We start from the raw sequence: 27,760 nt of genomic DNA on the forward strand, positions 1-27,760 counted from the left end.
ATCGTTGCGTGCCTCCCTCCCCCCCCGAGTTTTTTTGGGAGAGGTTTTTGCCATAGGGCACATGCGCTCGCCAGAGAGACAGAGATAAAGACAGAAAACGAGAAATCACCCCCCGGGGGGATGGCCACGCTGCAATCCCTTCTCCTCCTTTCTCCTCTCGGGATCTTGGGCACACACGCAAATGCACCCGGCGTGAGTTTAAGCCACTGGGTCCGGGACTCAAACTGCGGTCGACTACATGGGAGTCCAGCGACATAGCCATTATGCCAACTGCTGGTCCCTATTTTTCTGGTTTTGACAGAAGGCACATGTACTAAGAGGAAAGGGGCAGAAAAAGGGAGACGGCCAGTGAGAAAGCATCCCATGGGGAATGGTCATGCCTAACCCTTCTCTCTCCCTCCGTGTGGAATCCTGGGCGTGGGTGCACACATGACCAGTGCTTCTCAAGCTGCCGGGTCTGGGACTGAACCTGCACTGCTGGCCATGTGGGATCCAGCCCCCTTAACCACTATGCCACCAGCTGGCCTGGGACACGGGATTTTAACATGGAGCGATTCTACACAGGGTAAGATCAACACAGGTGACCTGGCAGTGGCCTAGGGCTCAGAGCTCAGGACGATGCTGAGACACTAGCGGGGAAATAAGGACAAGCACCTGGAAGACTTGCCCTCCAGGTCTCCACTTCGAGAAGGCACAGTCCTCCCCTTACCCACGGCCCTTGGGGAAGAGAGGCCTGGCACCTCCTGTCATATTACTGCAGGGATGAACAAACCCACAAAACCCAAAGCCTGGTCCTGAACCACACTGTCAGGACATGGGAAGGGACAGTGGGGACAAATGCACGGCTCCAGCAGAATCAGCACCCGTGGTGTCCACGGCCCACACACTCTCCCAGCCTTCCTTCATGCTTTTGGTTGGGGCCAGACTCAGAGCTGGAGGACACTTACGAGTTAGATGATCCAAAGCTGAAGCCTGAAAAACAGACGGGAAGGGAAGTGTTAATGCACAGGTAGCATGAAGACAAGGGCGGCCTCAAAGCCACGTCCTTGCTCTCCCGCCTCCTACTGAAAGCCCTCCTTGCCTACCATCTGTGGGATAGCAGGAAGGTACTGCAGCAGACCTCCTATGCTGGGTTCATCCTCCAGAGCTGCTCAGCTCCACCAAGGGAAGTCCTCTACTCTTTTTTTCTTAAAGACTAATTTAATTTTATTTATCACTATCACTATGTGACAAGGCATGTACGCTCACCAGGGAGACAGAGGAAAAGGGAGAGGTAAAGTGAGAAAGCAAGCTGCCAGGTTCAGGACTTGAACCACAGGTGGCCATGTGGGAGTCCAGAGCCTTAATCACCATGCTACCTGCAGACCCTGCCCTTTAGTCTTAGAGTCATTGTCTTGGTATCTTGGAGGTCTTCCCTCCTCCCCACCTTCCCATTTAGCGGCACTGCATCACACAAATCCTTTAGGAAACTTTGTTTTTCCCCTATTTTTCTACCCTCGTGCTTATTTACCACCCCCCCAACCCCCCCCCCCCCACATAGGGCATGTACACTTGTCAGAGAGAGACAGTGAGGGAAATCACCCCCTGGGAGATTGCCACACTGCACACACTGAACCTTCTCCTCCAGGTTTGGGACGTGAACCATGGTCTGCCATGTGGGAGAACATTGCCTTATCCTCCATGCCACCTGCTGGCCCTGTTTCTTCATTTTTTTTTTTTCTTTTTTTTTGGAGAGGTTTTTTTTCGCTATAGGGCGCGTGCGTTCACCAGACAGACAGAGAGAGACAGAGAGACAGAAAGCGAGAAATCACCCCCCAGGGGGATGGTCACGCCGCAATCCCTTCTCCTCCATTCTCCTCTCGGGATCTTGGGCACGCACGCACACGCGCCTGGCGTGAGTTTTAAGCCACCAGGTCCGGGATGCGAACCGCGGTCGACTACGTGGGAGTCCAGCGACATAGCCATGACGCTAACTGCTAGTTCCCTGTTTCTTCATCTTTTTGAGGGCCAGAGCAGTAAGATATGTGGGTTCTAGGCCTGGCTCTGCTGCTAGACGTGGGAATGGACATATCAGTTCTTTGTAATAGTTTTTTTCCGCTTGTAAGTAACAAAGATACCTAAATTCTGGGCCTGTTAACATCTGTCAGAAGGACAAAACAGCACACACACATTTTGCATCTTTTTTTCTTTTGGAGAGAGATTTTTGCTACAGGGTACATCCACCTCCGGACACAGATACCGAAAGTAAGAAATCACCCCCCATGGGGGATGGCCACGCCACAATCCCTTCTCCTCCATTCTCCTCTTGGGATCTTGGGCAGGCATGCACACACGCCTGGTATGAGTTTTAAGCCATCGGGTCCAGGACTTGAACCGCAGTTGACTATGTGGGAGTCCAGCGACATAACCAAGACGCCATCTGCTGATTCCACACATTTTGTATTTGAAGAAGCAGGGTGTTATATAAACGCAGGGCATTCTGTGAAGTCCCTACACCTTATTTTTGAGTCTGCTGGCTTGGATTTTTAAACCAAGATCTAGTAAGGCCATTATTATCTGGGATGCTTGAATCAGAAAATCAAGTTGGAAATTTCTCCACTTGGTATGAAATGGCACAAAGTTAAGACTGACTAAGATCTAAGAGGAACATCTTAGTTTTCAACCACTTTCAGCCTAGAAAACACTAAACTAAATGGTCAGGTCAAAACATCCATTTCTTGGGGAGAAACATCTGCTTGAGAAAAGGCAGGAGAGACTCTGTCTTTGTGAGGGACTGCCTACCTCCGGTGCCTGAGCCGAAACCAGAGAATCCGCTGCTCTGGGTCCCAAAACCAGACGTCTGCTGTGACAGTGACCCAAAAGTTGGTGCGTTCTGACTGGCGAGGGTGCCGAAGGATGTGGTGTTGCTGCTGCTGCCAAACCTGGGTTCCGGTGAGAAATGCTTGTGGTTAGCAAGTAACAGCAGTCGCCAGCCAGCCTAGCCCCACGAGACTCGTGCACCCGGTCGACGAGCTGAGGTGACAGGCTTGGCCTCTAGGAGCAGCCTCAGAAAGAACGGGCTACGGCCCAGAGCAAGCGTCTACCTGGACGCTTCGGAAGACCCAACGATGGACTGTGATGTGAGATCTGACAGGCCTGTTGTGCGTTCCCACACACCGCCCGGACACCAGGCAGCCCCAGGCTCCCCCGCTCCAGCTCCCACAGCCTGTGCCGCACCCGGGTTCAGGCTAAGCCACACTAGAGCAGCGCTCCTGCACCTCTGTCCTCCCCAGTCACCTGTCTTCCTCCTCCCTTCATGAGTCTGTTCACTCTAAATGAGGCGAAGGGTCTTTTACATACAAAGATGGCTGTTCTCTTTACTGTTTTGTTTCCAAGTCATTTCACTTGAATTCTGAGTTTGTTTCCTGAATCAGTAAACACTAGCTAAACAGTGCAGGAAGGACTACTGTCTTCCCCACTCCTCGGGCAACTGTACTCAGGGGACCTCCCTCCAGATCCGGTCCAGCAAACGAGGCTGTGACAAGAGCTAAGAGCCTGAGTCATCTCCAGAGGAATTCGCCGGGGTGGGGAGAGACTCTGGGTAGGAGGTGACTAGGTGAGGGAAATGGAGCGCGTGCGCAGGAAAGGAGAGGGTGCCTAGGGCCGAGCCTGCCCTAAAAAAACGGGGTCTACAAGTCCTCAGACTCTTCCTCTCCCACTCAGTCTTAAGATGAGGTGAGGGCCATTGACACACAGGAAGCTGCTCTGTCCCGAGCAGTGGCCCCTGCCTCAGGCCTCTGGTCCACAAGGCACGACTGTGCCCTTTGCTGCTTGCCAGACACAGGCTCGCGGTCAAGGGCCTGGAAAGAGGTAACAGGCTCTTATGGAGATTAATATCCAAGCTGGTCCTTGTTAGCCCTGTGCTAGAAAACCAGCTGGTCAGGTCCTTGTGGGAGAGACGCCACAAGGCCAAATAATGCTTTCCTATTAGTAAAGGAACAGCTGGTTTCAAACAAATAAATAAAATCTCAAGATTCGTGGTCAACCTGAACTCCCCTGTGACTCTGCAGGGCTGTGTGCTGGGCTGTCCTGACAGAGGATGGTGGACACCGCGTTCTGCCAAGACTACTAATTTAACACGGCCCCTAACTCTCCTGGACTTTACTTCTTGGGGTTTCCTGAAGGGAAAATCCTGTAAGTCTCTGTATCAAATATAAGAAACACACCAATGTGCTCACTTCCTTGAGACTTTCTAGCCTCCTTCGTGGATGAGAGAGTGTGAATCAGAACATCCTTCAGTTTATTTCCAAGAGAAAAATGCCGTCATCTTGCAAAGACTCACCCCAAGTACCTTGACGATGCCCCAAACAGCCCCTCCTGACCCAGTCTTTAGCTTTGCGTCCCAAGGCCCATCAGGCGAGAGGCATTTCAGTCACTCAGGCACTCGTGCCTCTTTTGAACGAGAGACTCATTTTACTGGGATCTGGTGGGGTGGAGAAGGCTTTTCTCCTTGGGGTTTTGGCAACCAGACTGAAATACTGGGACTCTTTTAAGCAAACCCCTAACACGGCATTTTTGAGGTGAGGGTGCATGTAAGGTGACAAGGAGCAGCTTCTGAAGCTGAGAGCACCAGGACCCTTCAGGGTGGAGGGTGGCCCTGGAAGGAGATGCTGACCAGGGCGCCGAATACCTGCCCTGGGTGTCCAGAATGGAGTTGGGGACACAGGAGCTGCTGTTCCAGGACAATGGGCCTGATGCATGACAAGCCCCAGAGGGAAGAATCTGGGGAAAATGAGTCGGAACTTCCTATCAGGAGTCAGACCTGAGGGTACTCTAGGCTGTAAAGGAGCCAAGATGGGTCTTTTCCTTCCTTCAGCCCCGCCAGGAGAACATAGCACTGGTGACCAGTGCTATGCACAGGAGGGGCCAGCCACAGAGCTGACGCCCACCTGTGTGTGCACAGGGCCTGGCTTGAAAGAAAGGAGCCTCACCCAGAGAGCAACAGGGAGCTCCGGGCGGCCTGTCTGCTGACTGAGAGAGGGCTCTTCAGCTCCCAGTCAAGACTTTGGAAAGCACAGGAGCGCTTTTCAGAACAGGAGTGCTGGGCCCAGGGTTAGGCTGGCACGAGCTGTGGGCTCCCTAGTCCCCCCAGGGGGCTTACCCGAATCCTCCTGCGCTGGCCGCTGCAGTACCCTCTCCGAACACTTTGCCTCCCGTCGAGCCCAGAGGGCTTGTAAAGGCTGGGGCTGAACCGAATGCTGGCACCCCTCCAAACCCAGGGGACCCCCCAAAAGTAGGAGGGCTGCCAAACACTGGAGCAGCACCGAAGCCACCTGAGCAAAACAGAGGCAAACAGAAACAGGGAGGAGGAAAGGAGGAGACAGTGAGCCATGAGAAATCAAATCAGAAGAGGAAGGGAAAAGGGGAAACAGGATGTTAGAAATTCAAACACAAAGGACTGTAACAAAGGGCAACCAGTAATGATAGAGCAAACCCAGAAAACAACCAAAAAACCCCAAACCAAGCAGCCCGCCCACCCCCCGCCGCCCCCCAGCACAGGAGCCTTGGGATCCACTAAGGAGTGCTTCCTCAGATCCTGTGTTTGCCAAAGGACCCCTCCCCATCCCATTCCTCCCAGGCAGGTGGGCTGGCTGGAGTGAAGTCTGAGGGAGGCTGACCACCACTAAGCCCGCTCAGCTCGGCGCAACCCAGATCCCTTCCCACTCCCCTGAACTGCTCTGAGCTCCTCACTGCAAACCATCCACTAAAACTCCAATCCCAACCAGCTGCCAGAAGATGACAGACTCTATTATGTATCAGCACATGGGCAAGGCATCCAGCTTCGTGGACACCCAAGTTACAAAATCAGAGGCTCAACGCCCCTCCCAGGGAGAATGCATGAACTAGGTCACAGCAGAGATGGAGACGCGCAGGCTGGCACCCAGCCAGGTGCTTTTTATTTATTTACAGCCTCACAGCTCGCACGTCTCTCACCAGAGTCCCTCTCTCAGTACAGAAGAATTTTTTAAAAATGCTTTCTCTCTGCAGTCTGCAACTACTCAATAAAAAGCACACCGAGTTTCTTCTCCGGAGGAAGGCTGCTGCATGAATCTGACGCAATCACAGGTCATCTGTGAGGGTGCCTCCGTGGCCAGGCGCCGTCTGCAAGCTAATGAACGCCAGTTGCCCAGACGGCGCCGTGGCCGCGGGCGATCACAGAGGGCCAGCTCATGTACATACAGCCTTTGACTGAGGGCAACGCCAATCAGCGGGAAGGTGAACTTCCTCTGAGAGCTAGTGCTGCTGCTCCTGGGGCTTCCCCAACCTCCAGGATGCGGCCAAGCTGTTGTCGGCATCAGCAAATGTGCTCGGTGAACTCTGCTGGGTGGGATGGAGTACGTGGTCTGAGGGCAGACACCGAAACAGGGAGGACAATGCTTAAGATGAAAGTGGGCCTACGAGCTGCAGGCTAGACGGGGGACAACCAACACGACCAGTCTGAGGTGGCAGGGAGGGGACAGCACTCTCACCCCTTTCGGAAAGTGACTGTGTATCTAAGGGAGTGAATCTGGCCTTCTTACTATAAACATAATCACACTATAAGCTCCTGCTACCTGGATCAGGAGAGATCAAACACTGGGTATGAAACGCTGTCAGCAGAGTTCCTTAGTCAACTTGTGATTCTGTGATTCGATTTATTTCCCACTAACTACAGCTGCACGGCCGAGAAGACACTTTTTGCTAAGGCTCGTGTCTGGGTTAGCATCCTGCACTTGAAAACCTTGAGTGAAATTCCAAGCCATGATAATGGCGACTGCTGGATTACAAATATAACAGACTGGAAAAAAAAGTGCTAAAAACCCTCGCAGCTGAATTATTTAAGGCTGGTCAGAGATCCAGTTACTCTTTCTCCCTAGACACACACAGGACTTCGTAGTTGTCTGTGCTTGAGGCTGTGTAGACTGCTTGGTGGAAGGTGAGTGGAAAGTGGGGGGCTGGGGTGGAGGATGTACAGTGACACAGAAAGTGACCTGGACAGGGGAGAGGCGGTGAACACACACACACAGAAAAGGCCCCCGACAGCAGAGCTGGGACACAGCCAAGTGAAACAGGAAGACACTCCGGTCTTACTTTTGGACACACGCAAAAGTAGCAGACAGCATCACTATAGGATGCTAGCAGGCATTTGATTTTATTAGATGGCCATATTTTCATCATTTCTTTTTCTGGAAGCAGCAGAAATTCACTAATAATCCACAGCAGTAAGTCTCTGACTTTCTGAGGCCCATGTGCCGGCTACGATGCCAAGTGCCCTGAGACAGTTCACTTTAATCCTCCCAGTGAGTGTGGGATCCCCGCTTCAGAGGTGAGGAAGAAAACCTCACCTGTCTAACTAGCCATAATTAGGTATGGGGGCTGGGACTGGAACTAGGTCCACGGGACTCTAAAGCCCCCATTCCCACTACGCGGCCCTCTGCGCCCTTCACTCAGTCTGTCACCCCAGCGATGGAAGGGTGGTGCAGACCCCGTAGGCCAGGGTTTCAGTCTGTCCCACCTCCTGTCCTCTCTTTAGATAATCTCCAGCAGTATTATTTTCTGAAGCAATTTTTCTGAAAAGAAGATGGACATTCTTGGCATTTTTCAAAGGCCCACCCAAATTGTCAACCTAAAATCCCCCTGAGAGCAGGACGTGGCAAGTCTGAGGCCTCTGGCATCTGGACAGCCTGGGCAGGAAGGTTAGTTCCTCTGAAACAGCCTTCACAGTGCTGCTTCCACAGACAGAGCTCTCTGAGAAGCAGTGAGGCTCTGCAGCAGACAGAGCTCCTGAAACACAAGAGCAGGGTCTTCTCCCCACCCTCACTTCAGCATTTGGTTTGCTAGCTTGTTCACCCCATCCATTTGAAAGGTAGTTTTATCCATTAGATCCCTCTATCTAGATGGTTTCAAGGGGTGTGTGTGGGGGGGTGGGGGAAGCATAAAAATCTCCTGAAAGGGAGGTTAGCTGGTGGCATGGTAGTTAAGGTCCTGGACTCCCACATGGCCGACAGCAGTTCGGGACCTGAACCCAGAGGCTTGAAAATAAGGCCAGGTGCTTGTGCATGCATGCCGAAAATATCAGGAGGAGAATGGAGGAGGAAGGACTGCGATGTGGCCACCCCCCCTTGTGGAGGGGTGACTTCTCACTGTCACTTCTGCAGCAAGCACACATGCCCTATGGCAAAAACCTTAGAAAAAATATATGATGAAAGGTGGAAAGATGTACTTTCTCTAAGACTGAAAAAATAAAAGGGTCAGATTCTCAGATCATACGGGGGACATAATCCCAGGACAAGGAACCACGTGTAAGAAAAATGTAAGAGTCAAAGAAATCATTATCGATTCCTAAAAAAAATTGGAAAGTCTTGATGATTATGGAACTAAAATTTTTCAGTCAAATGTTTATATTTACCTTTGTAACTAGGAATGAAAGCTCTGACAGCCTTTCATTTTAAAGTCATTCACTGGTGTGCGTGTGTGTGTGTGTGTGTGTGTGTGTGTATGTGCATGACCAAAATAAAACTGCAATGACCATTTCTTGTATATTCTGAATCCTAGGAAGAGTATTAAAAACTGGAAGCTAGGGACCAGCAGATGGCATAGTGGTTACATCACTGGACTCCCACATGGCCAACTGTGGTTCAAGTCCCGGACCCAGTGGCTTGAAACTCACACCAAGCACACGTGCATGTATGTCCACAATGCCAGGAGGGGAATGAAGAAGGGATTGTGGTGTGGCTACTCCACCCCCCAGGGGGTGACTTCTCACTTTCCTTTTCACTGTCTCTGTCTCTCTCTAGTGAGCACACACACACCCTGAAGCAAAAACTTCCGCAAAAACAAAAATAAAACTAGCAGCTAAAAGGCAAGGTACCCAGGTCAGAGGGGAGGTGCCGAAGCATCTGGGGACCATGGCACTCGAGGCTCTAACACATGTGCCTCCAGGTAGTCTGCTCTTAAGTCAGAGCTACCTATGCACTAGTCCTCAGGTAGGGCCCTTCCTCTGGGATGAATGTGGTTTCCAAGAATCCCAACCAATTAGCATGGGGAGTTTGCTTTAAAGAGCTACTTTCTCAGCAAGCAGCCTTCCCAAGTTGCCCATCTTTACAAAAATCTTTGCACATAACTTTCTACCACCAGGGCAGGAGTGCAATCCTCTGGAGATCTGAGACAGAAACAAGGCAGAGAGGCAGTCCACAAACATGAAGTACATGTTTTTGTACCGAAACAAACACTATTCTTTAAAATTTGTAAATTCTAAATGCATAACATATGATTATAAAACGCATACGGTTTATAAACTTAAAAGTAGTGGTGGGATAAAAAGTAGTGCTGGAATACCTTGGTCATGAGGGTGTATTCCAAGGGTGAAATTGAACTGAACTGTATGTCGATGACATGCTGATACTTACACGTACATGTTATTCTTCAAAAAGTAATTTTACTCAAAGTCCAGTCCTGTTCCCTTGAGGTAACCGCCTTTGAGCTCTTGCTTTCTGTATATCTAGCATAAATAACTACATATACAAATATCAGGGCTTATCTGTACGGGAGTACCTGTTTTATTGGGGGTAGAAAATCCGAAGCCTTGGGACGCCACACTTCCTCCTCCAGCACTGAAAGTTCCAGCAGGCTTCTGCTCTCCAAATGCTGAGCTGCCAAAGCCACCAAACGTCTTGGCCCCACTGTTCCCGAACAGGCTGGAGGTATCTGAAGGGATGGGAAGGGGAGGTCAGAGGTGTGAGTGAAGGTCTCACCTGTCAGGACAGAGCTGGGTGTCTGTGGAGACAGGAATGACAAAGCAGACGAGAGGCCAAGGGGGCCGAGCTGCAGACCAGCAGATACCCTCTTGGACATCCTGCACTCGAGTTGGGATTTTGATCATGTCAGTGCCGAGCTAAGGACTTCCTGGCACTGGTCTACGGGCACAAGATTGACGGGGCCATGCAGACAACACAAGCTGGTAAAGAGGCTGTCTCCCACTTCTAAAGGCATGGCCTGGGCTGGGAAGAAACTGCGAGACAAGGCCAGCGGTTTACTAACCCTCTTTGCGTCGTTTTACGGGCCTGTAGTTAATTTCTCTGCCGTGAGATTTACTGTTATTACGGTACTCTGCAAGGGTAAGATATCACCCCCAACCATTACAATAAAGACAATTAGTGATCTTGTAGGAATGTGGTTCCCTAAGAGGAGGGCGGGAAGTTTGAGACTCCCCCACCTGTCTGTTTTAACCAAAGTTAACATATGTTAAGATTAAGTTAGTATAAACCAGATTAGTGTTAGTAACATATGTAGATTTAGTTTAAGGCTAGTTTTATGTACATACCCCTTGTTAAAGCTATGGGCCAAAGTTAGCTTGTGCCAGGCAAAGTCAGCACATTTACCCAGAGATAAAACAAAAGAACTCACTAATTGACAGACTCAGTAAATAAAACAAAAACCCATGTTTTTTTTTTAAGGAAGGAAAAGCCTGACTGGGGAAGACAGGATGAACAAACCCGAGGGTTCCAGAGAAAGATTAACCACCTTAGCTGGGAGCTCTTATTTAAAGCAACAGGTAGCTTTCAACTACAAAGAGTTTATCTATGTGCTGTTGACTATTAAAAACTGCTAATAAAACATTTTGTGTTGTCTCTTGAGCTACAAGATTATTTTTCTTTCCCATATAAGATCATAGACTCACCCTCTATTGTTGTAATGTATAGACAGTCTATATATTAACGGTGTCTTTACTTAACAAGACAAGATTTCTATTTAGGTCTTGACTAAAGTTATCAAACTGGCCTGGGACTGAGGCTATTAAACATCCTGCAAGCCCCCTCTTTAAAAGACCCTTCCCAGTAATTAAGATTTAAGAAGAAGATACAACAGACAAACGGACTTCTTCATCCTAAAAACTGCGATTGGTTTTTACCTAATCTGACAAGACAAACAGCATGTCTTATAATTATTGTTTCCATGCTTTGTATACCCTGTTCCTTAAAGTAAATTTTTTACTACTCCTCACCCTCCTTACTTCCTAAACATCCCTCAATAAATACGCATGTCTTAATAGCCACAGGGCTGCAGCCTGGAGTTTTGCTCTGACTGTAGTCGGCTAAAAACATACTAAAAAGTATTGATGTTTTAGCCTAATTCTGTTCACCTGCGCCGCTTCTGACGCGTCAACCCACGCCCGCCAAGGCTGGACCCCAGCACAAGATGAAGGGGCAGCAGGAGGCCCTGAGGAGCTGCTCAGGGGAAGCTCATCCGGTGCCAGCCAGGTTGCAGGCCTGCCTTGCCACAGGAGCCCACGGCTCAGCCTCACAGAGACCGCCCTGCTTCCTTCTGAAGAATGGCACTGGGTTTCAAATGAATTTGGCCAACACCAAATTTTGTTGATCCAGGGGAATTAAAGTTAGGGAAAAATCCAAACCAAGCAGAATGGCTCCCAGGGGGTTCTGCTTTTGCAAGTCAAGTTTGGCATCTGGCTGTTGCCTGAGCTGCTCAGTGGTGCTACTACGGCAGGTCCAAGGGAGGCTGGGAGGGTAAGGATGACAGAGAGGCCAAGGAGACGCCCAGTCTGATTTCCTCTGGCTAAGCGGTGTAATTAAGCCCTTAACCTTTCAGATGTTTATCTAGTGGGTCACTCCCATTCGCTCCAGAAGTGAAAGAAAAACGGAAACTTCTACAAGATGGCTGAGAAGTGCTTTCGTCTATAACAAGAAATGTGAGGCTGACAGATGTACGTAACTGTCCAAGGTCATACACGCAGAAGCAACTGCTCAGGTAAGACAAACAGCACACTATATAGCAGGGATTTTCCAGATAGGGCAAGAGGCGGAATAACTTACGTTCCCCCACCCATTTATTTATTTATTTTTGTTACAGGGCGCGTGCGCTCACCAGAGACAGAGGGAAAGTGAGAAAGCACTCCGCAGGGTGGCCTCGCTGCAGTGTCTTCCCTCAGCATTTTGTATATGTGCCCAACATGATTTTTCCAAACTGCTGGGTAGGGGACTTGAACCCTACAGTTGGCTATGTGGGATCCAGTGCCAACCACCATGCTACCTGCTGGCTTCATTTTCTTTTTAAAGCTCATTCATTTATTTCTCCCATGAGAATGGGACAGCGAAACAGACACAGGCACCCAGGTAGGATCTTCATGCCATGATGCACCCAGGGCTCAGCCAGTCTGGATCAAAGACAAGCACACAGGCAGCTGGTATGCTTGGAAGGTCCTAAGATCTGAGATGGGAACCCAAAACCTTCTCCATGTGGGTCCACTGAGGTCACCACTGCACCACTGCCTGGGCCCGATCTCCTACCATGTTTAGGTGCGAGTTTTACTAAAATGAGTTGTACTGACAGCAAAGCTGGGAGAAGCTTTCCTGAAATGGGATGAAAGCCCAAAGACAGCTGTGACATGCATGTTCTGGGTAATCACTGGGAATGTCAAGGGAGAAGTATAAATGCCTGGACAGGCCAGTCTCTCCCCAAGCCAACCAGCGCTCACGGTAAAGGCGAGAGGGGCGGAGGGCACTGAAAGTTACTCTCAAAGTTGAGCTCTGCCGGTGGCCCACCACTAAGCCGTCAGTGTTCCAGTCTCTCACCTCACTCTGTAACCAAGCCTGACCCTGTGCGATAATCAACTGGGTTACACCGCTAGTAGCAGTCACTATGCTCGAGCTACAACCCGGGAAATAAGTGGCTTCCTTGCAGGGACACAGCCACTTCGGATTTCTAGGCACCAACTACAAAACACAGAGCCTCGGCCACCACTCTGTACAACTGCTGCTGACAATCTGAGAGTCTGGCAATGACCTAGATGTCAAGTCCTCAGACATCTACAGCAGGAGTGGTCAAGAAACCCCTTTATATCACATTTAGGACTGACTGCAGGATCACTGAGCCCCGGTGGGACCCACAAAATGCCCTCTGGAACAGTTTATCTATACCTGCGGAGTAGCCCAAGTTACAGCTGGTGCTATCAGTGGCAGCACATTTGACGCTGGAGACAAAACCAGCTTCTCAGGTAATCCTTTACTTGGTATTTCAAGAACAGAGAGCTGCAATTTTCTGACTGTTAGTGCCAGCGATGCAAAATTCCAAAGAGCAAACAAATTTTAGTGTAAGATCAGGGGCTGGGTCTTCTGAAGCTTGGTATAACCTTACAAAATAAGAAGTAAAACGATTTGGTGGGACACGCCAGGAGACCTAAATTCTGAGAAGTCAGAGAGCACTGAGAAGTTTCTTCAGTATCTTCTCTCTCTTTAAGAGTCCTCTGCCTTTAAGATCTTCACAGCATATTGCAGTGGAGCAAGCCTGAGGCTTGCAGTCAGGCCTGAGTTAGATCACCTAACAGCTGTGTAACCTTGGGCAAGGACTTAACCTTCCTGAGTCCCACAGCAATTCTGATGATGGCAGGCTGCCGGGAAGATGCTGTGAGATGAGGAATGGGAGTCCCATGTGTCCCAAGGCAGACTCTCAGGACAGCTTCCTGCTTGGGCTCCAGGAGGGCCTCAGTCCACACTCAGTCATGGTGTATATAACACAACACAGGGCAGGAGGCAGCTGCAGATTAAATCCTCTTCGTTTTGCAAGGACCTCTAGAGTCAATCCATTAAAGTTGTCATCATCACCCGCAGTCACTAACCAAAAATCTAATGCACATTCAGAAGAGGACTCTAAAGATGTTCTTGTCTGGGATAGTTTTCAAGATGTTTTCTTAGAGAAGAGTTAGATGGGAAGCCTTGTAGGCCCAAAGATGATCCCCCAATGGCTTCGATCTCCTGACAGAAGTCTTCTAGGCCTCTGAACAGAAAGAGCATGCTGAGAATGACTCTAGACAGCATCCTCAGAACAAGACTTAAGGTGACAATAGGGCATTATGGGTAATGATTCCCAGCGATGCTGAATATGAAATAACCCCAGGGGTCAACAGTTTATCTTTGGTAAAAAGTCTGCCATTGTTAAAGAGAAGACGCTCTAAAGGTCAGCAGATGGCATAGCGGTTATGTTGCTGAACTCCCACATAGTTGATCTGGTTCAAGTCCTGGGCCTGGTAGCTTGAAACTCATGCCATGTGTGAGCGCGTCCATGTCCAAGATCCTGGGAGAAGGGACTGTGGTGTGGCCATCTCCTCAGGGGGTGATTTCTCACTTTCCCTCTGTCTCTGTCCCCTCTTTCTCTCTTGGGAGAGTGCATGCACCCTAAGGCAAAAACCTCTTTTTTTTATAAAAAAAAAAAAAAAAAAAACCACATCTTCACAAGACCCAACCTTTTTTTTTTATAAAAAAAAAAAAAAAAAAAAAAAGACATCTTCACAAGGCTCGAGTTTCAGCATGTAGAACACGCCAGTTCTGGGCAATGGTGCCTCGGCTCATCTTTCCTGATTGCTGTCATAGTTCTCATGACTTCTCAGGGCTAAAGAGGGCAGCTGCAGAGATGTTGCCAGGCAGCCTAGGGTAGAGATGTCACAAAGGGAACTCCTGGTTCGTTCGTCTGTGCTCCGATATCTACCCACAAGGGGGTGTGTCCATGCCATGTTAGAAGAGGGAGTTATCAAAAAGGCACACCTAGCAGGCATCAATCACATTGTCAGGTTGGGGAGGATCTCGGGAGGTGACAGGAATGGTCAGAACATGGGACTAGATCCTGGCTATGCCACTCAGCAGCTGTCACTTAGCAGTGTGCAACCTCTGCAGTCCACAGAGGTTCTTCTAGAACTGATTTCTTATCAGTCAGATGGAGCCAGCCACATTTAAAGCACTACTATAAGAAGTGACCAGCTTGTGTGCATTGAGCAAGTAGTTCCCTCCTGCCGGATGTTCTGTGCAGCTGGAATTCAAAGGCTGCATGACTTCCAAAGAGGGCAAAGGTGCACAAAGGAACAGGTCTACTCATCCCTGAAAGCAAGGTGGTTCAGAGGGTGGGGGTGGAGGGTGCGTATGGGCCCGACACTGAAGGAAGTCCAAGAAGGGAGGAGGATGTGTGAAGGGCAGCAGGCGAACTGGCCAAAGCAGGAGGAACACACTGAGAACTGAGCCAGTATCAGGAGGATGCATTTTAGGGTCAGCTCATGCAGGGCCCAGAGTTCCAGTCCGAAGCTGGTTTGGAGTTTATCCTGTAGAGGACGGAAGTTGCCACGGGGTTTTGAGTAGGAATAGTGGCAGAATAAAAGTGGTTTAAGCTACTTGATGTGGGATGGATTTCTAGACCACAGTCGAGGAGACTGGAGGCAGGAAAGGGATTTTGGAGACTGCTACGACAACCAGGATGACTCCACAGAAAACACGCCCCACAATAACGGAGATAAAAGGAGCAGAAAAGGAACTGCTTGAGAGGCAGGAGGGAACCAGAAGCATTCATGCAGTCCAGAAAAGAAGTGGTGATCAAAAGTATCACGTGTTGCAGTCACCCAGGAGAAAGAGGCATCATCCCTGATGGTTCTGTAGAAAGCATTACTGGTGTTGTGAGGAGACAATGCCCTTCCCCGTGACTTCTAGCTCCTCCCCTTCCACTGCTCCTTCTTATCCTGCACTTGGTCCTCCAGGCCCAAGGAGTTCCTGTCCCTTTTACTTTTAAAATGATACATTTCATTTTGAGAAATAAAAGAATGTCAAGTCCTTCTTTATCCCTTCAAATTCACCTAAGCTTCCCTTAGGCCTAGATGTAAATTGTTGGTTTATAATCAGTAGCCAGCATTCAGAAGCTGAAGCCCAGCAGGCGACCGGTAGCAAAAACAGATGTGTCCAGTCCAGCTGTGGTGGTGCAAGGCAATGCTGAAGCCACATGGGGAAGTCCCAGATCTGTCCCAAGGTTCCCTGTACGTGCCAAGCATGTATATGCATGCCTGAGATCCTAGATGGCTGGGTCTGAGGGAGCAGAGTGGCTCTGAAGACCCTGTGGGTGCCTGTCTCTCTCTCATTCCTTCTTTCTCTATAAAGAAATAAGCTTAAATAAATAAATAAATAAATAAAAAGAAAAAAAGAAACTGATATGTGTCTAAACTAGAATTAAAGAATAAGAATGTTGTACCAGTAACTGTTTAACAACAGGCTGGAGAGAGGAGTTGTCCTAGTTTGCAGTGCTCTCCAATTCCTGTGGTGTAAATGCTCCTCTGTGGCTGATTTCGGGCTAAACGCAGAACTGAGGAGAGAAGGGCACAGCTGGTCTTCTGAGCTGGTATCACCCAGCTCCAGCCAACCACTGAGAGGTGATTCTTCTAGTTAGCAGCCATGGCATTAGAGATGAATCAGCCAGGACAAAAGGGCATAATGAGAGACACCCCCAAATCAGCTAATACCACCTCACTGATGATAATACCGTTGGGGATAACCCCAATTTCTAATTCACATGGTATCAAGTGCCTATCCTATGCCAGATATGGCGTCTGATGTGTCACATACGATCTAGCTGGGCTCTAGTTTGGTCACTTTCTGGCTCTGTGACTTAGGAAAAAAGAAAAACCATTCCCACCTTGGGCTTATTTCTCCATTGGAAAATATCGAGCCATAAAAGAATCATGTTTTCAAAGTGTGTGCCACGGAACTTCATGGTCCTGTGAGAAACTACTCAGGTATATCTCAGGGCTAGTCACCCCTTGCTTCAGGGCTAATCTACTTTTGCTGGTTTTATTTATTGGGAGTTTACATAAGAGTTTATTTGCAAAAATAGATTTGGGAAATGACTAGATTTGATTTCTAAGATCCCTCTGTCCTAGGGTTCTAAATCCCTCCTGGCAGATTGAAAGCAGAAGAACAAAAATGTCTGATTATATAACTTCATGAGGTGTGTCTCTGGACAAGTAATCTTTCCTTATATATTACTGGAGTGGACAGTGACATCAAAATAACTGGTTTTTGATTTATGAAATCAGAAGAGTTAATCAGCCTAGAAAGTTTTGCTGTTAACAACATGGGTTGTCATGTTAAGGAAACATCTGTCATGGCTGTAGAACACGGGCTTGCGGTCCCCTACGAGCTCAGGCAGCACGACAGATGGGAGAGGCTGCTCTGTGCACAGTGTGTTAGAGAAGAGCAGCTGAAATGAAGACAGGCTCCCACTCCCAATCGCAGCCTCCGTTAGCAGCAGGGTAGTTTTTAAAAAGATTTAAACAAATAAATTTCTTTCATTTCTCAACTATAGGCAGATCAACAAAGAATTTTAAAAACCAGCTGGAGAAGAAAACGCTAGAAGATACAGCTTCAGAAAAAAAATAAACCTAAACTGTAAGAGATGAGAAACAGTGAGGGCTTCACATTTGGGGGGGACACCGCTCTACAACGGCTGAATTTTAAAGCGAATTCAGGGAATGTTACTCAGATGCCTGTCCCCACGCTCCTCTTGTGAGCAGCCCGTTTATTCTGCTGCTGCTGCTGCATGCCTGTCCGCTTGCATTCACTTCAAGTCACTGCGATACTAAGAAACAGCGCGACTGGGGCCTTGGGAGAGGAGGAGGAGGTCGGTACACAGAGCCTCTCCCTGCAGCTCCGAAGTTGTTCCATGATTACACAGGACAGCTCATTAAGAAACCAAAAATAAAAAACAAAGCAGAAACAGATCACACTGCTTTAGGGCAGATACTTTAAGTGGGCCTTCTGGACCTTTCCTTCTCTTTTTATTTTTGTCACTGAAGCTCTGACAACACCAGGAGGACAACAATGATAGTAGGGGACTGAAGGACTGAGAACATTTCTCAACTTACTTGGGGTGGCTGTAGATCCGAAGCCCCCGCTGGCTGAGCTGAATGGGTTTTTGTTGGCTGCATCCTGGCTGGGTTTCCCTCCGAGGCCACTGAAGAAACCTCCCCCTCTTGCAGTGCTTCCAGACCCAAACACGCTACTACTGGAAGAGGATGACTGCTGAAACAAGGAAGGACAGGGACAAGATAGGATGAGAGGTCATGGCCACATAGCAGGCTTCATCTGTAGGCAGTTGCTCACAGCTGGCACAGGTGGAAAAGCAAGAGAATGCTCTGAGTTCTGGGACGGACGCTCTCACAACGACAGCGGCTGGACACTGGACAGGGACTGCCCACCAAGCCCAAGTCCTCAAACTCTTCCATGTTCACAACTGTGCTCGTGGTAGGCAGCAACTTGGGATGTTTGTCTGCCCTGCTGCCTGTGCTCTGTTCGACACCGTGCCGGGGCAGGAAAACCAACTCCACAAGACATCCACCCGATAAGAGTCTGGAAACACTTAGAAGCTCGTATGAGCACTTATTCTGATTCCTTAGTGTGTGGCTAAACTTACCAGCAACCTGTAAGTGATTTATACTATCTTTTCTCTTAATCTGTGCACTCTTATTTCACCATGGCTTTCCCAATGCTGCAGAAGTAAGCTTAAATTAGTTCCATTGTTGAAATGATGACCGTGGCTGAATTCTGTCCAAGTCTGCAAGTCTTATGCTCAGAGGATGCTGCTAACTTAGGAGCGCTTGCTGACTCAAAGCTGTACCAGACACCAGGCACTAGATTTCTGCTTGGAAAATGGTTCTTTAAGGATGACCAATGCTCAATTGGTGCTTGTGTGGGGGGCCATTCTCATTAGTTACGTATGATTTCTCCTTGGTTGTCAACATGGAAAAAGGCAGGCTTTAGAAGCAGGCTGTGCTGTACACCGGAGCTCCTTCAAAGAGGGGTAGAGTGGGGGGTATCAGTCCTCATCAGCGATGCAGGGATAAAAACCACCCCTTCAAAGATGATGAGTGATTTAAATAAGCTTAAGACATGCAACACGTTTTACAGCAGTGCCTGAAACACAATTAGGTGATCGAAAAAGGGTTGTCGGTCAGGATTTTAACAAGGAAGACAGATCAATGACCAAGCACTTTGTCCATGCTGGGCACTCTCCTGAGCAATCCTCTCATCTCCACAGTGTCATACATCCATCAGGCCATCTCCAACAGAGAGCCCCAGCAAGTGCCCTCCTCTCCACGCTGCTCTGCGTCACCTGCTCCACCCTTGGGCTGGACTATGCAGCGATGTAACTGGTGGTGCGACTCTGCCCAACACAGCCAGTTCCCGTGGCACTGGAGTAACTCCTGAAAGGGAGGCAGGGCATTTGGCTCCTGTCCTCTATTTACCAAAGCCCCTGTCATCAGGCCGCTGCTGACCTCTCCGATGTCACTGCTGTCGCACTCCTCCTCACTCAGCACAGTCGCCTGCCTTTTGCGCCTTCAACAACACACGTTAAGTTCTGCCTCAGGGTGATGTACTGAAGCACTTAATGTGCTTGCTGGTCTTCCTCTTGCTCTTTTTCCTTAAATGTCTTTAGAAACTACAGTAACATTTCACTACCACTAAAATTGTGAACCCAACATGCTCATAAAAGCACAGGCTCTGGTAACCAGTACACTGCCTTGGAGAGAAAGACCTGGCCACTAAGGGCACGCACACAGGGGACATCAGGCTGCTTAGCTGACCTCCCTGTACCAGACCAAGACACAGGAAGCTGCCCAGACCTGGACATCTTGCCCTGCAAAACCCAGCAATTTCTCATGGGTCTGCCTAATTTTAATAGTGTGATTTGAGGGGCCAGCAGGTGGCGTGGTAGTTAAGGTGCTGGACTCTCACATGGCTGGCTGTGGTTCAAATCCTGGACCTGGTGACTTGAAACTCATGCCAAGCACGTGTGCATGCGTCAGTGCCTGTGCGTCCAAGATCTCGAGATGAGAGCAGAGGAGAAAGGGTTGTGGTGTGGCCATCCTCCCACTCCCACCTAGGGTGACAGAGACATGCTTCTGTCTCTTATCTCTCTGGTGAGTACATACACAGTATAAAACACAAACAAAAAATTGATTTGAGGGCCTGGCCATGGCCTAGTGGCTAATGAGATTGGATCCCTCCATCAAAAGACAAGCTCTACAAGCATAGCCACTTTCATCTGGATGACCACGCAGTTTGAATCCCACACCCAGCAGTTTGAAAAACATACCAGGTGGGTGTGCATGTATACCCCAAATCCTGATAGGACAGAGAAATGAAGAAACTATGGCATGACTAGACCCCACTGAAAGGTGCTTACACGCTCTGATGTCTCCTCTGTCTCTCTTTGGTAAGTCTAGTGCCCTCAGGCAAATTAATAAAAAAAAGTGAGTCCCAATTGTGGTGGCACACATTGCTGAGACCTGTGCTCTGTAGGCTGGGACAGCATGGGACAGCATGGGAGGCCTGGGTGCAATTCCTGGTCTAACCTAAAGGCCAGGTGTCATGGCGGCACCTCTGGTCACAGAGATTTGTGAAGCTGAGGCAGGAAAATTAGGAACCTGGCAAGATCCTGTCATCCATCCATTCATACATACATACATAAATAAAGGCATGGCAAGATCCTGTCTTTAAATAAGTAAATAAAGGCTAACTAATCTCTGAAAAACGATGATAAAAAAATGATCTGATAAACTATGGTGGGACTGGCAGGTGGTGTGGCGGTTAAAGACACTGGACTCCCACACGGCCAATTGTAGTTCAAGTCCTGAACCTGGTAGTTTGCTTTCTCATCTTCCCTCTCTCTTTGATCAAACTTGAAAATAATAATAATAATAATAATAAATAAAGATAAATAAAATAATTCATAAAAAAAAAAACCACAATGGCTATCCACAAAAACGAACAGAAGTAGGTAACTAACATACTTCACTGAAGTGAATGTGACTTCATTGTTTTTTTTTTGGAGAGGTTTTTGCTATAAGGCACATGCGCTCACCAGACAGAGAGACAGAAAGCAAGAAATCACCCTCCAGGGGGGATGGCCACGCCGCAAACCCTTCTCCTCCATTCTCCTCTCGGGATCTTGGGCACGCACACACATGTGCCCAGCGTGAGTTTTAAGCCACCAGGTCTGGGACTAGAACTGCGGTCTAGTCTAATCTACTAACTTCTAATCTACTTTCTGTCTCTAAATTAATCTATTCTAGCTATATGTTATACATGAAATCACTCAATATTTATCCTTTTGTGCTTGGTTTTCTTTGCTTCAAATACTGTTTTCAAGGTACATCCAAGTGTAGCGTGAGCCAGAATCTCAGCCCTTCTAACAGCTGAACTATACTGAATTTGAAAGTAGACACCTCATTGTGCGTCCAAATGGATACATGGGCCACTAGTGGACACCTGGATCATTTATCTGGGGCCATGGTGTGCCACTGCACCTGGCACTTTTTTTTCTTTGAGTTTTTTTTTTTGCTGTAGGGCACGTGCACTCGCCAGAAAGACAGAGACAGAGAGACAGAAAGTGAGAAATCACCCCCTGGGGAGATGGCCACGCCGCAATCCCTTCTACTCCATTCTCCTCTCAGGCTCTTGGGTGCGCATGCACACGCGCCCAGCCTGAATTTAAGCCACCGGGTCCAGGACTCGAACCATGGTTGACTACATGGGAGTTGAGCAACACAGCCATTACTCTAACTGCTGGTCTCATACCTGGCACTTTTTAGGATGGTCTGGGAATTGACCCTGGGCCTCTCACGAACCCTCAGCTTGCCAAGCAGCAGCATCCAGTGCATGCTGCCCCAGCTGGGCCATATCCTTTTTTATGAACAGTCTTTGGCTTGTTTTCCTTCTATTGTGTCTTTGAAGTTCACGGATTTAAACGTGTGGAAAGCTCGAAGCATTTGATGTGTGACTACAACTGTCATAATGCTCACTGTTCAAGAGAGAAAACACTACCAGTGCTTCAGAAGGTTCCCTTATGTCCCCTCCCCTTTTCTCTGCCAGAGGGTACCTGCAGTCCTCAGACAGGGGTGGGGAGGCGGGGAGGATCCCCATAAGGAATGTCACACTTCAATTCCTTCTCCTCCATCTCTCCCTCCTTGCATGATTTTGGGCATGTGTGCACAAGCATCCAGTGTGTTTTTCAAGCAACCAGGTCTGGGACTTGAACCATGTGGTTGGCCATGTGCAATACAGCTGCCATAATACAGGTTGTACCCCATCTCCTATACCCTGTTCTTGCGCTCTAAAGGTAACTGCTATAATAGTTGCTATCACCGTGTTCTGTCCTTGACCTTTCAGGGACATGCAGCCCTACAGTGAGTATTCTGGTGTTAGCTCCTCCCCTTCAGTATATAAGATTCATCCATTTTGGTTTGTGCAGAGGCAGGACATTTTATTTCACTGCTTTGTACAATTCTATATAACTATTACACAATTTATTTATCTATTTTTCAACTTATAAACATCAGGGTTATTTCCTGTTTTTAGCTATTATGAATATACTGGTACCAACTTTCTCATTCATACCTTTCAGTGAACAAAGGCACTTATTTCTGTTGGCTACCTATTCACTGTAGGTTTGCTTAGTCAACAGGGATTCTGTATGTTTAGTGTTGACACTAACAGATGGTTTTCCAGGGGTTACATGAATTTATGCTCCCACCAGCAAGTTTCCAGTGGCTCTACTTCATCACCGAAGTTGGCATTGTCAGTCCTTCGGGTTTTAGTCATTTTGATGTAAGTAAAACCTCGTTTTCTTTTTGATTTGTAGGCATTTTAAAATATATTCTGAATAGAATTACTCTGTTGGCTAAATTGGCTCCAATTTTCCTACTTCACAGCTTGCTTTACTAACTGAAGGTTATAATTTTAGTGAGAGTTCAATTTCCTCTGCCTAAAGAATGCCCCTTTGATTTCTTCCACCTCTGCTAAAAACGATTTCTCTCAGTATCTGTCCACCTGAAAAAAATATGTACTGATGTCCCTTCACTCTTTTTTTCTTTTTTTTTGAGAAGTTTTTGCTATAGGGTGCGTGCACTCACCAGAAAGACAGAGAGAGACAGAGAGATAGAAAGCGAAAAATCACCCCCCGGGGGGATGGCCACGCCGTAATCCCTTCTCCTCCATTCTCCCCTCGGGGTCTTGGGCGCACGCACACACACACACACACACACACACACGCCTGGCATGAGTTTAAGCCACTGGGTTCAGTAACTCGAACCACGGTCAGCTACATGGGAGTCCAGCGACAGCCATTATGCTAACTGCTGGTCCCGTTTTTTTAAATTTTTTTTTTTTAAACATAAGAAGGTATGTGAGAGAGAAAGAACTCCTTAGTGGGGTGTGGCTATGCTGCAATCTTTTCCCTACCTCTGTCCACTGTGTTAGGATTTGGGGCATTCATACAAACATGCCTGGTGTGTTTTTCAAGCTGCCAAGGCAGGCCTCAAACCAGTCTGGCATGTGCAATCTGAACTGCTGTACTATGGAGACAGCCCTCGCTCCTTTTGTAAGAGATAATTTTGCTGGGTTTAAAATTCCGCACTGGCAGCCTCTGTCTTCGGGCTTTCATCACCACTGCCAAAGAGTCAGCCGTCAGTTCACCAACTGATCCTTACAAGGCAGTCCATCTTTTTTCTCTGGCGGTTTTCAATATTTTATTTTGATTTGCAGTTTCACTGTAACAGGCCTTAGAATCAATTTCTCCTCACACATTCTGTGTGGCATACATTGGCCTTCTGAATCTGTGGGTTACTGCTATCCATTAGTTTGAGAAATGTCTGTCTTTCTTCTAATGTTACCACTACCCCCTCTTCTCCTCTGGGGCTCTGATGAAATGTAAGTTAGGTTCTGCTCTGTTGTATTTTCCATCTCTGCTCTCTCTGATGCATCCCAGATACTTTAATCTCATCTACCTGCTAGCTCAAGAGTCAGCAAACGACAGCTCAAAGCCCAAGCCGGCCCGCTAGCTACTGCTGCACATAAGCTCTATTTCCAGGACGGAGCCACGCCTCTCATTTATGTGCTGTGCATGCTGCTTCCCTGACACAACGGCAGAGGTGAGCAGTTGTGACAGGAACTGTACACAGCCCTCAACGCCTGAAGACTTCCTCCTCACCCGTCCTGGCACGCCACTGCTTGTCACAGTCACGTCACTGCTCTTTTCAGGTGGGATTAATCTGCTGTTAAATACATCCATTGCACCTTAAATTTTAATTACTTAATTTTTCCCTAGAAGTTCTATTTGGTCTTCTTCAAAGCTGTTATGACACTTATAATTTCCTATTCCTTACTGACATTTTAAGTTTTTCTTTTATTTATTTTAAAGACATGAAACATGACTGCTTTATAGTCTAGTAATCTCTGTAAGTGTATTTCTGATGCTCGTTCTGACTTTTGCTCTGTAGTTCCTCACATCCTTGTGTGGCTAATTTAGGCGTGGTAATCAATGTTCTCCCGAGTTATCCGTAAGAGTAAGCTGAGGTCTAGAGTTCAATTTCTTTCTTTCAGAGTGGGTCCATGCTGCTTCACTCAGACACATGGAGGCCCCACCCACCTATGCCCAGCCCTGAGAATCTGGGGTCTCTCCTTATCGTAAGGAGGGTCTCTTTCAGACTCCTCAATTTGTGCTTTGCCCGTGGGGCTATGAAACTGAAAGTTTGACATATCTCAATTAGTCGATGTCCTCACGGCAAAACTGGCTTCTGTGCTCCACTGAACGTCCCTAAGCTCCCTTCCCTTTGAACTTGGCTTGGTGAATCACCTTGTCAGATCTCCAGTGCTATCAAACATCTGGGCTTTATATTTTACCTACCACTTTTAGCTGTTTTCAGTAGGCAACTTAGTTTGAATGACCTATCCTCCACTAGCAGACACTGGAAATCAGAAGGTTCACTTCTCTCCTTTCTGAAAGATCTTGACTAGGGAAGAACCCATTTTCAGAGGAAAAGGGAGATGATAAATGCTGACAGTGTGAAAGGAACAACATGCCTTCCACTCTGTTACCCATGGACTACCCCCAGTTCCACCTCCAGCGGTCACATCGCCTCTGATACAGCTGATCACCTTTCTTCAGAAGGACTGCCTATGAAGGTATCACGATCTGAAGCAGCAGCCACATTTTATAGCAATAAGTTTAACCTTTGGGCCTTCAGTGTCCTTCTCCAATGGCGACACAAAAGCACCTGACTTCTAGACGTGCTGTAATAATTACAAGAGTTAATCTGCATAAAGCACCTCAATGATGCCTGGCACGTACATAAATGCCCGCTGTCTAAACTGACGAGCCTCAGTTCACTGAAAGGAGTCCCAGGACTGCATCTGACTTAGCACAGTGCCACTCACAGACTGCTCACACTCTCCTCCACCCTCACCACCACCTCCTCCTTTTGGGACTTTGGGCACATGCACAGACGTGTCCAGCATGGTTTTTGAACCCCTGAACCTGGAACTTGGACCACACACAATCCAGCCACCCTAACCACCAAGCCATGGCTGGTCCCCTCTTTCATGTAAACAATCATTAAAAAAATGTAAAACCCAGGGTCTGTGGCACCGGATCCTTCAGGGCTACTGAGCAGCTGGCTTGAAAACACACCAGGCATGCATGCATACATGCCCAAAATCCTGAGAGGAAAGTGGAGAAGGGATGATGGTGTGGCCAGACCCTTGCGAAGTTATTTCTTGCTCTCACTCTCTCTGTCTCTCTCAGTGGCTCTCTGGCAAGTGCATGTACCCTATAGCAAACTAAAGATGAATAAATAAATGATGAGTGAAAATATCAGTGAATGAATAAAAATGTAAAACCAATTTGTCGCTCAAGAACTTTTTTTTTTCCTTTGGGAGAGGCTTTTGCTATAGGGTGCATGCGCTCGCCAGACAGACAGAGAGAGACAGAGAGCTAGAAAGCGAGAAATCACCCCCAAGTGGGATGGCCACACCGCAATCCCTTCTCCTCCATTCTCCTCTCGGGAATCTTGGGCACGCATGCACACGCGCCTGGTGTGAGTTCTAAGCCACCGGGTCCGGGACGTGAACTGCGGTCGACTACGTGGGAGTCCAGTGATATAGCCATTACGCTAACTGCTGGTTCCGTCACTCAAGAACTTTTTAAAGAAATTGGGGTGAGGAGTAGATTTAGCCTGTGGAATGTGGTCTGCCAACCCTTGACCTAATAGGTCAGACAGAAGATTGATGAAATCAGGAAAGTGCTTTTAAAGTACTTTCCCAGAGGACTGCCAAAGGAGGATCAAAATTCTGGAGACTCCCTCTAAGCAGAGGTCTAGACTTCTCTGTCCTCACCTCTGGCTGTTTGCGGGCTTGGACATGCGACATGAACTGACTGCATTATACTAGGGAAAATTGGGTGAGTGTGGTACATGCTGACACGAATGGAAACAAGGAGACATATTTACCTGGCCGAAGACTGCTCCACCAGTACTGGCTGCCTGACCAAACACAGAACCAGTATTACTGGACCCAAAACCTGAAAGACACAAAGAAAACAAAAGTTCAGTATGGATGAGTCTTTCACAACATCAGCATTCTGTTATTTTTTAAAACTTTTTAAATGGCATTCTGATGTGCTAAGATAACCCACACTAAGTCAACTTATGAATAAAATCTGTTTTCCCACCAAGGAAATGGAGAAAACTCACATTTTCTAACAGTGTAAATTCCAAAGTCTCTCCTACCAAATTTCCAGTGAGTGGGGACTAATCAGATGGGATATTCTCAGAGTAGCTTCTCATCAGACTTCGAGCCACTAAGAATTCTTTCCCATGCCCAGGACTGGGTCTTAAGAGTGTTTCTACCCCCTGGTTGCCTTTGAGTTTTAAATACCAGGTTCTTTCAGGGCCGCTTATCTTTCCTCCAGGTGGTTTAACATGGTGGAGGTCCCGGGCTGAGGAGGGCCTAGGACGATCAGGCAGACCGATGTTTTACGACAAAAGGGCTCTGGACAAGGAGCGTAAGGTAGTTCTGCTCCCATCAGACACTGGTCAGGTAGGTGAGCGCAGGCAAGTCTCGATTCCTCAACCAGGGCAGGAGGACCTTTCCATACAGTTACTAAGGAAGATTCCTTCAGTGATTGGAACTTGAAACAGTTAAGTAACACCTGCATGTGAAGTTTACTCAAGTTTTGACAGCAAAATAGAGCAAATGCACTAGAGAGAAGCCAGTGTTAAGTATTTGTGTCTTTTGAAATTCACGAGTTTTCTCCCTGAGCAATCTCTAAACCAAGTCATCACTTTTCTCTTCATTCAAGGACAGCTGGCCTCTTCACAGGTTATCAGGTGGATCTCAAAATCATGTCTATCTTTTCACCACTGTGTCCTTATACAGGAACCTAGTAGGAGCTTAACAAACATTTATTGAAGGAAGGAAAACATTCCTTTCTAATAAATTGAGCCATGTTCAAACAGTCATTTAAGAAATGAGTTACTAGTAATAATGTCCACCAAAAATTGACCTTTGTTTTCCCCGAGAGCCTAATTGTTGAAGAGCAGGTTTTTTATAAGAGAAACCATCAGAAGCAAAACCTAGAAAAGATTTTTTCAAATGGTTGTATTGACAACTTTCAGAAGTAAATGTAGATGCTAAAACTGGACATGCAATAGTAAAAGATTAAGTTTCACTTTCAAAAACAGTAAAATGGAGAATTAAAAAAAATAACAGGAACAATGGTTTAGCCCCATAGGTTGGTGGCTCAAGGAGACAGACTCCACTTGACCATGGCTCAAGTCCCAGTCACATGGCTTGAAAAACAAGTCTGGCACGTGTGTGTGCGTGCCCGAACCCCAACAGGGTGAAGAAATGGAGGAGAAAGGGCTGTAACACGACCAGGCCCAACCAGAGGTGCTTTCTCCCCATCCCTCTCTCTGGTAAGCATACATGTCCTCTGGCAATTAAAGAAAGACAGACAGACAGACAGACAATGATGAGAACACTGAAAATAGAGGAACACCCAGCTCCTCAAATGTCGGCAGTCACTTTCCTAGCAAGCATGACGACGGCAGGCTGGGAACGACGAGGAGGAAACGGGGTTCTGC

The 27,760-nt window shown here is 47.8% G+C and overlaps 1 protein-coding gene across 4 annotated transcripts in view; it reads right to left on the bottom strand.

Annotated features, from left to right (window-relative positions):
- The window catches only part of NUP214 (nucleoporin 214), a 113,326-nt gene that overhangs the window by 392 nt on the left and 85,174 nt on the right, over positions 1–27,760 (bottom strand). For 3 of the 4 annotated variants that reach the window (XM_006164333.3, XM_027766655.1, XM_027766654.1), the window contains 6 exons: positions 26,126–26,196; positions 17,705–17,861; positions 9,574–9,726; positions 5,141–5,312; positions 2,782–2,921; positions 948–972 (listed from right to left, as the gene is read on the bottom strand). In XM_006164333.3, coding sequence (XP_006164395.1) covers positions 948–972; positions 2,782–2,921; positions 5,141–5,312; positions 9,574–9,726; positions 17,705–17,861; positions 26,126–26,196 — 718 coding nt within the window. The remainder of the gene's footprint in view (positions 1–947; positions 973–2,781; positions 2,922–5,140; positions 5,313–9,573; positions 9,727–17,704; positions 17,862–26,125; positions 26,197–27,760) is intronic. The other variant, XM_006164334.3, reaches the window with a different exon arrangement.

Source organism: Tupaia chinensis, unplaced genomic scaffold, assembly GCF_000334495.1.
Source record: "Tupaia chinensis unplaced genomic scaffold, TupChi_1.0 Scaffold143602_1, whole genome shotgun sequence".
In the NCBI taxonomy this organism is placed as follows: Eukaryota; Metazoa; Chordata; class Mammalia; order Scandentia; family Tupaiidae; genus Tupaia; species Tupaia belangeri.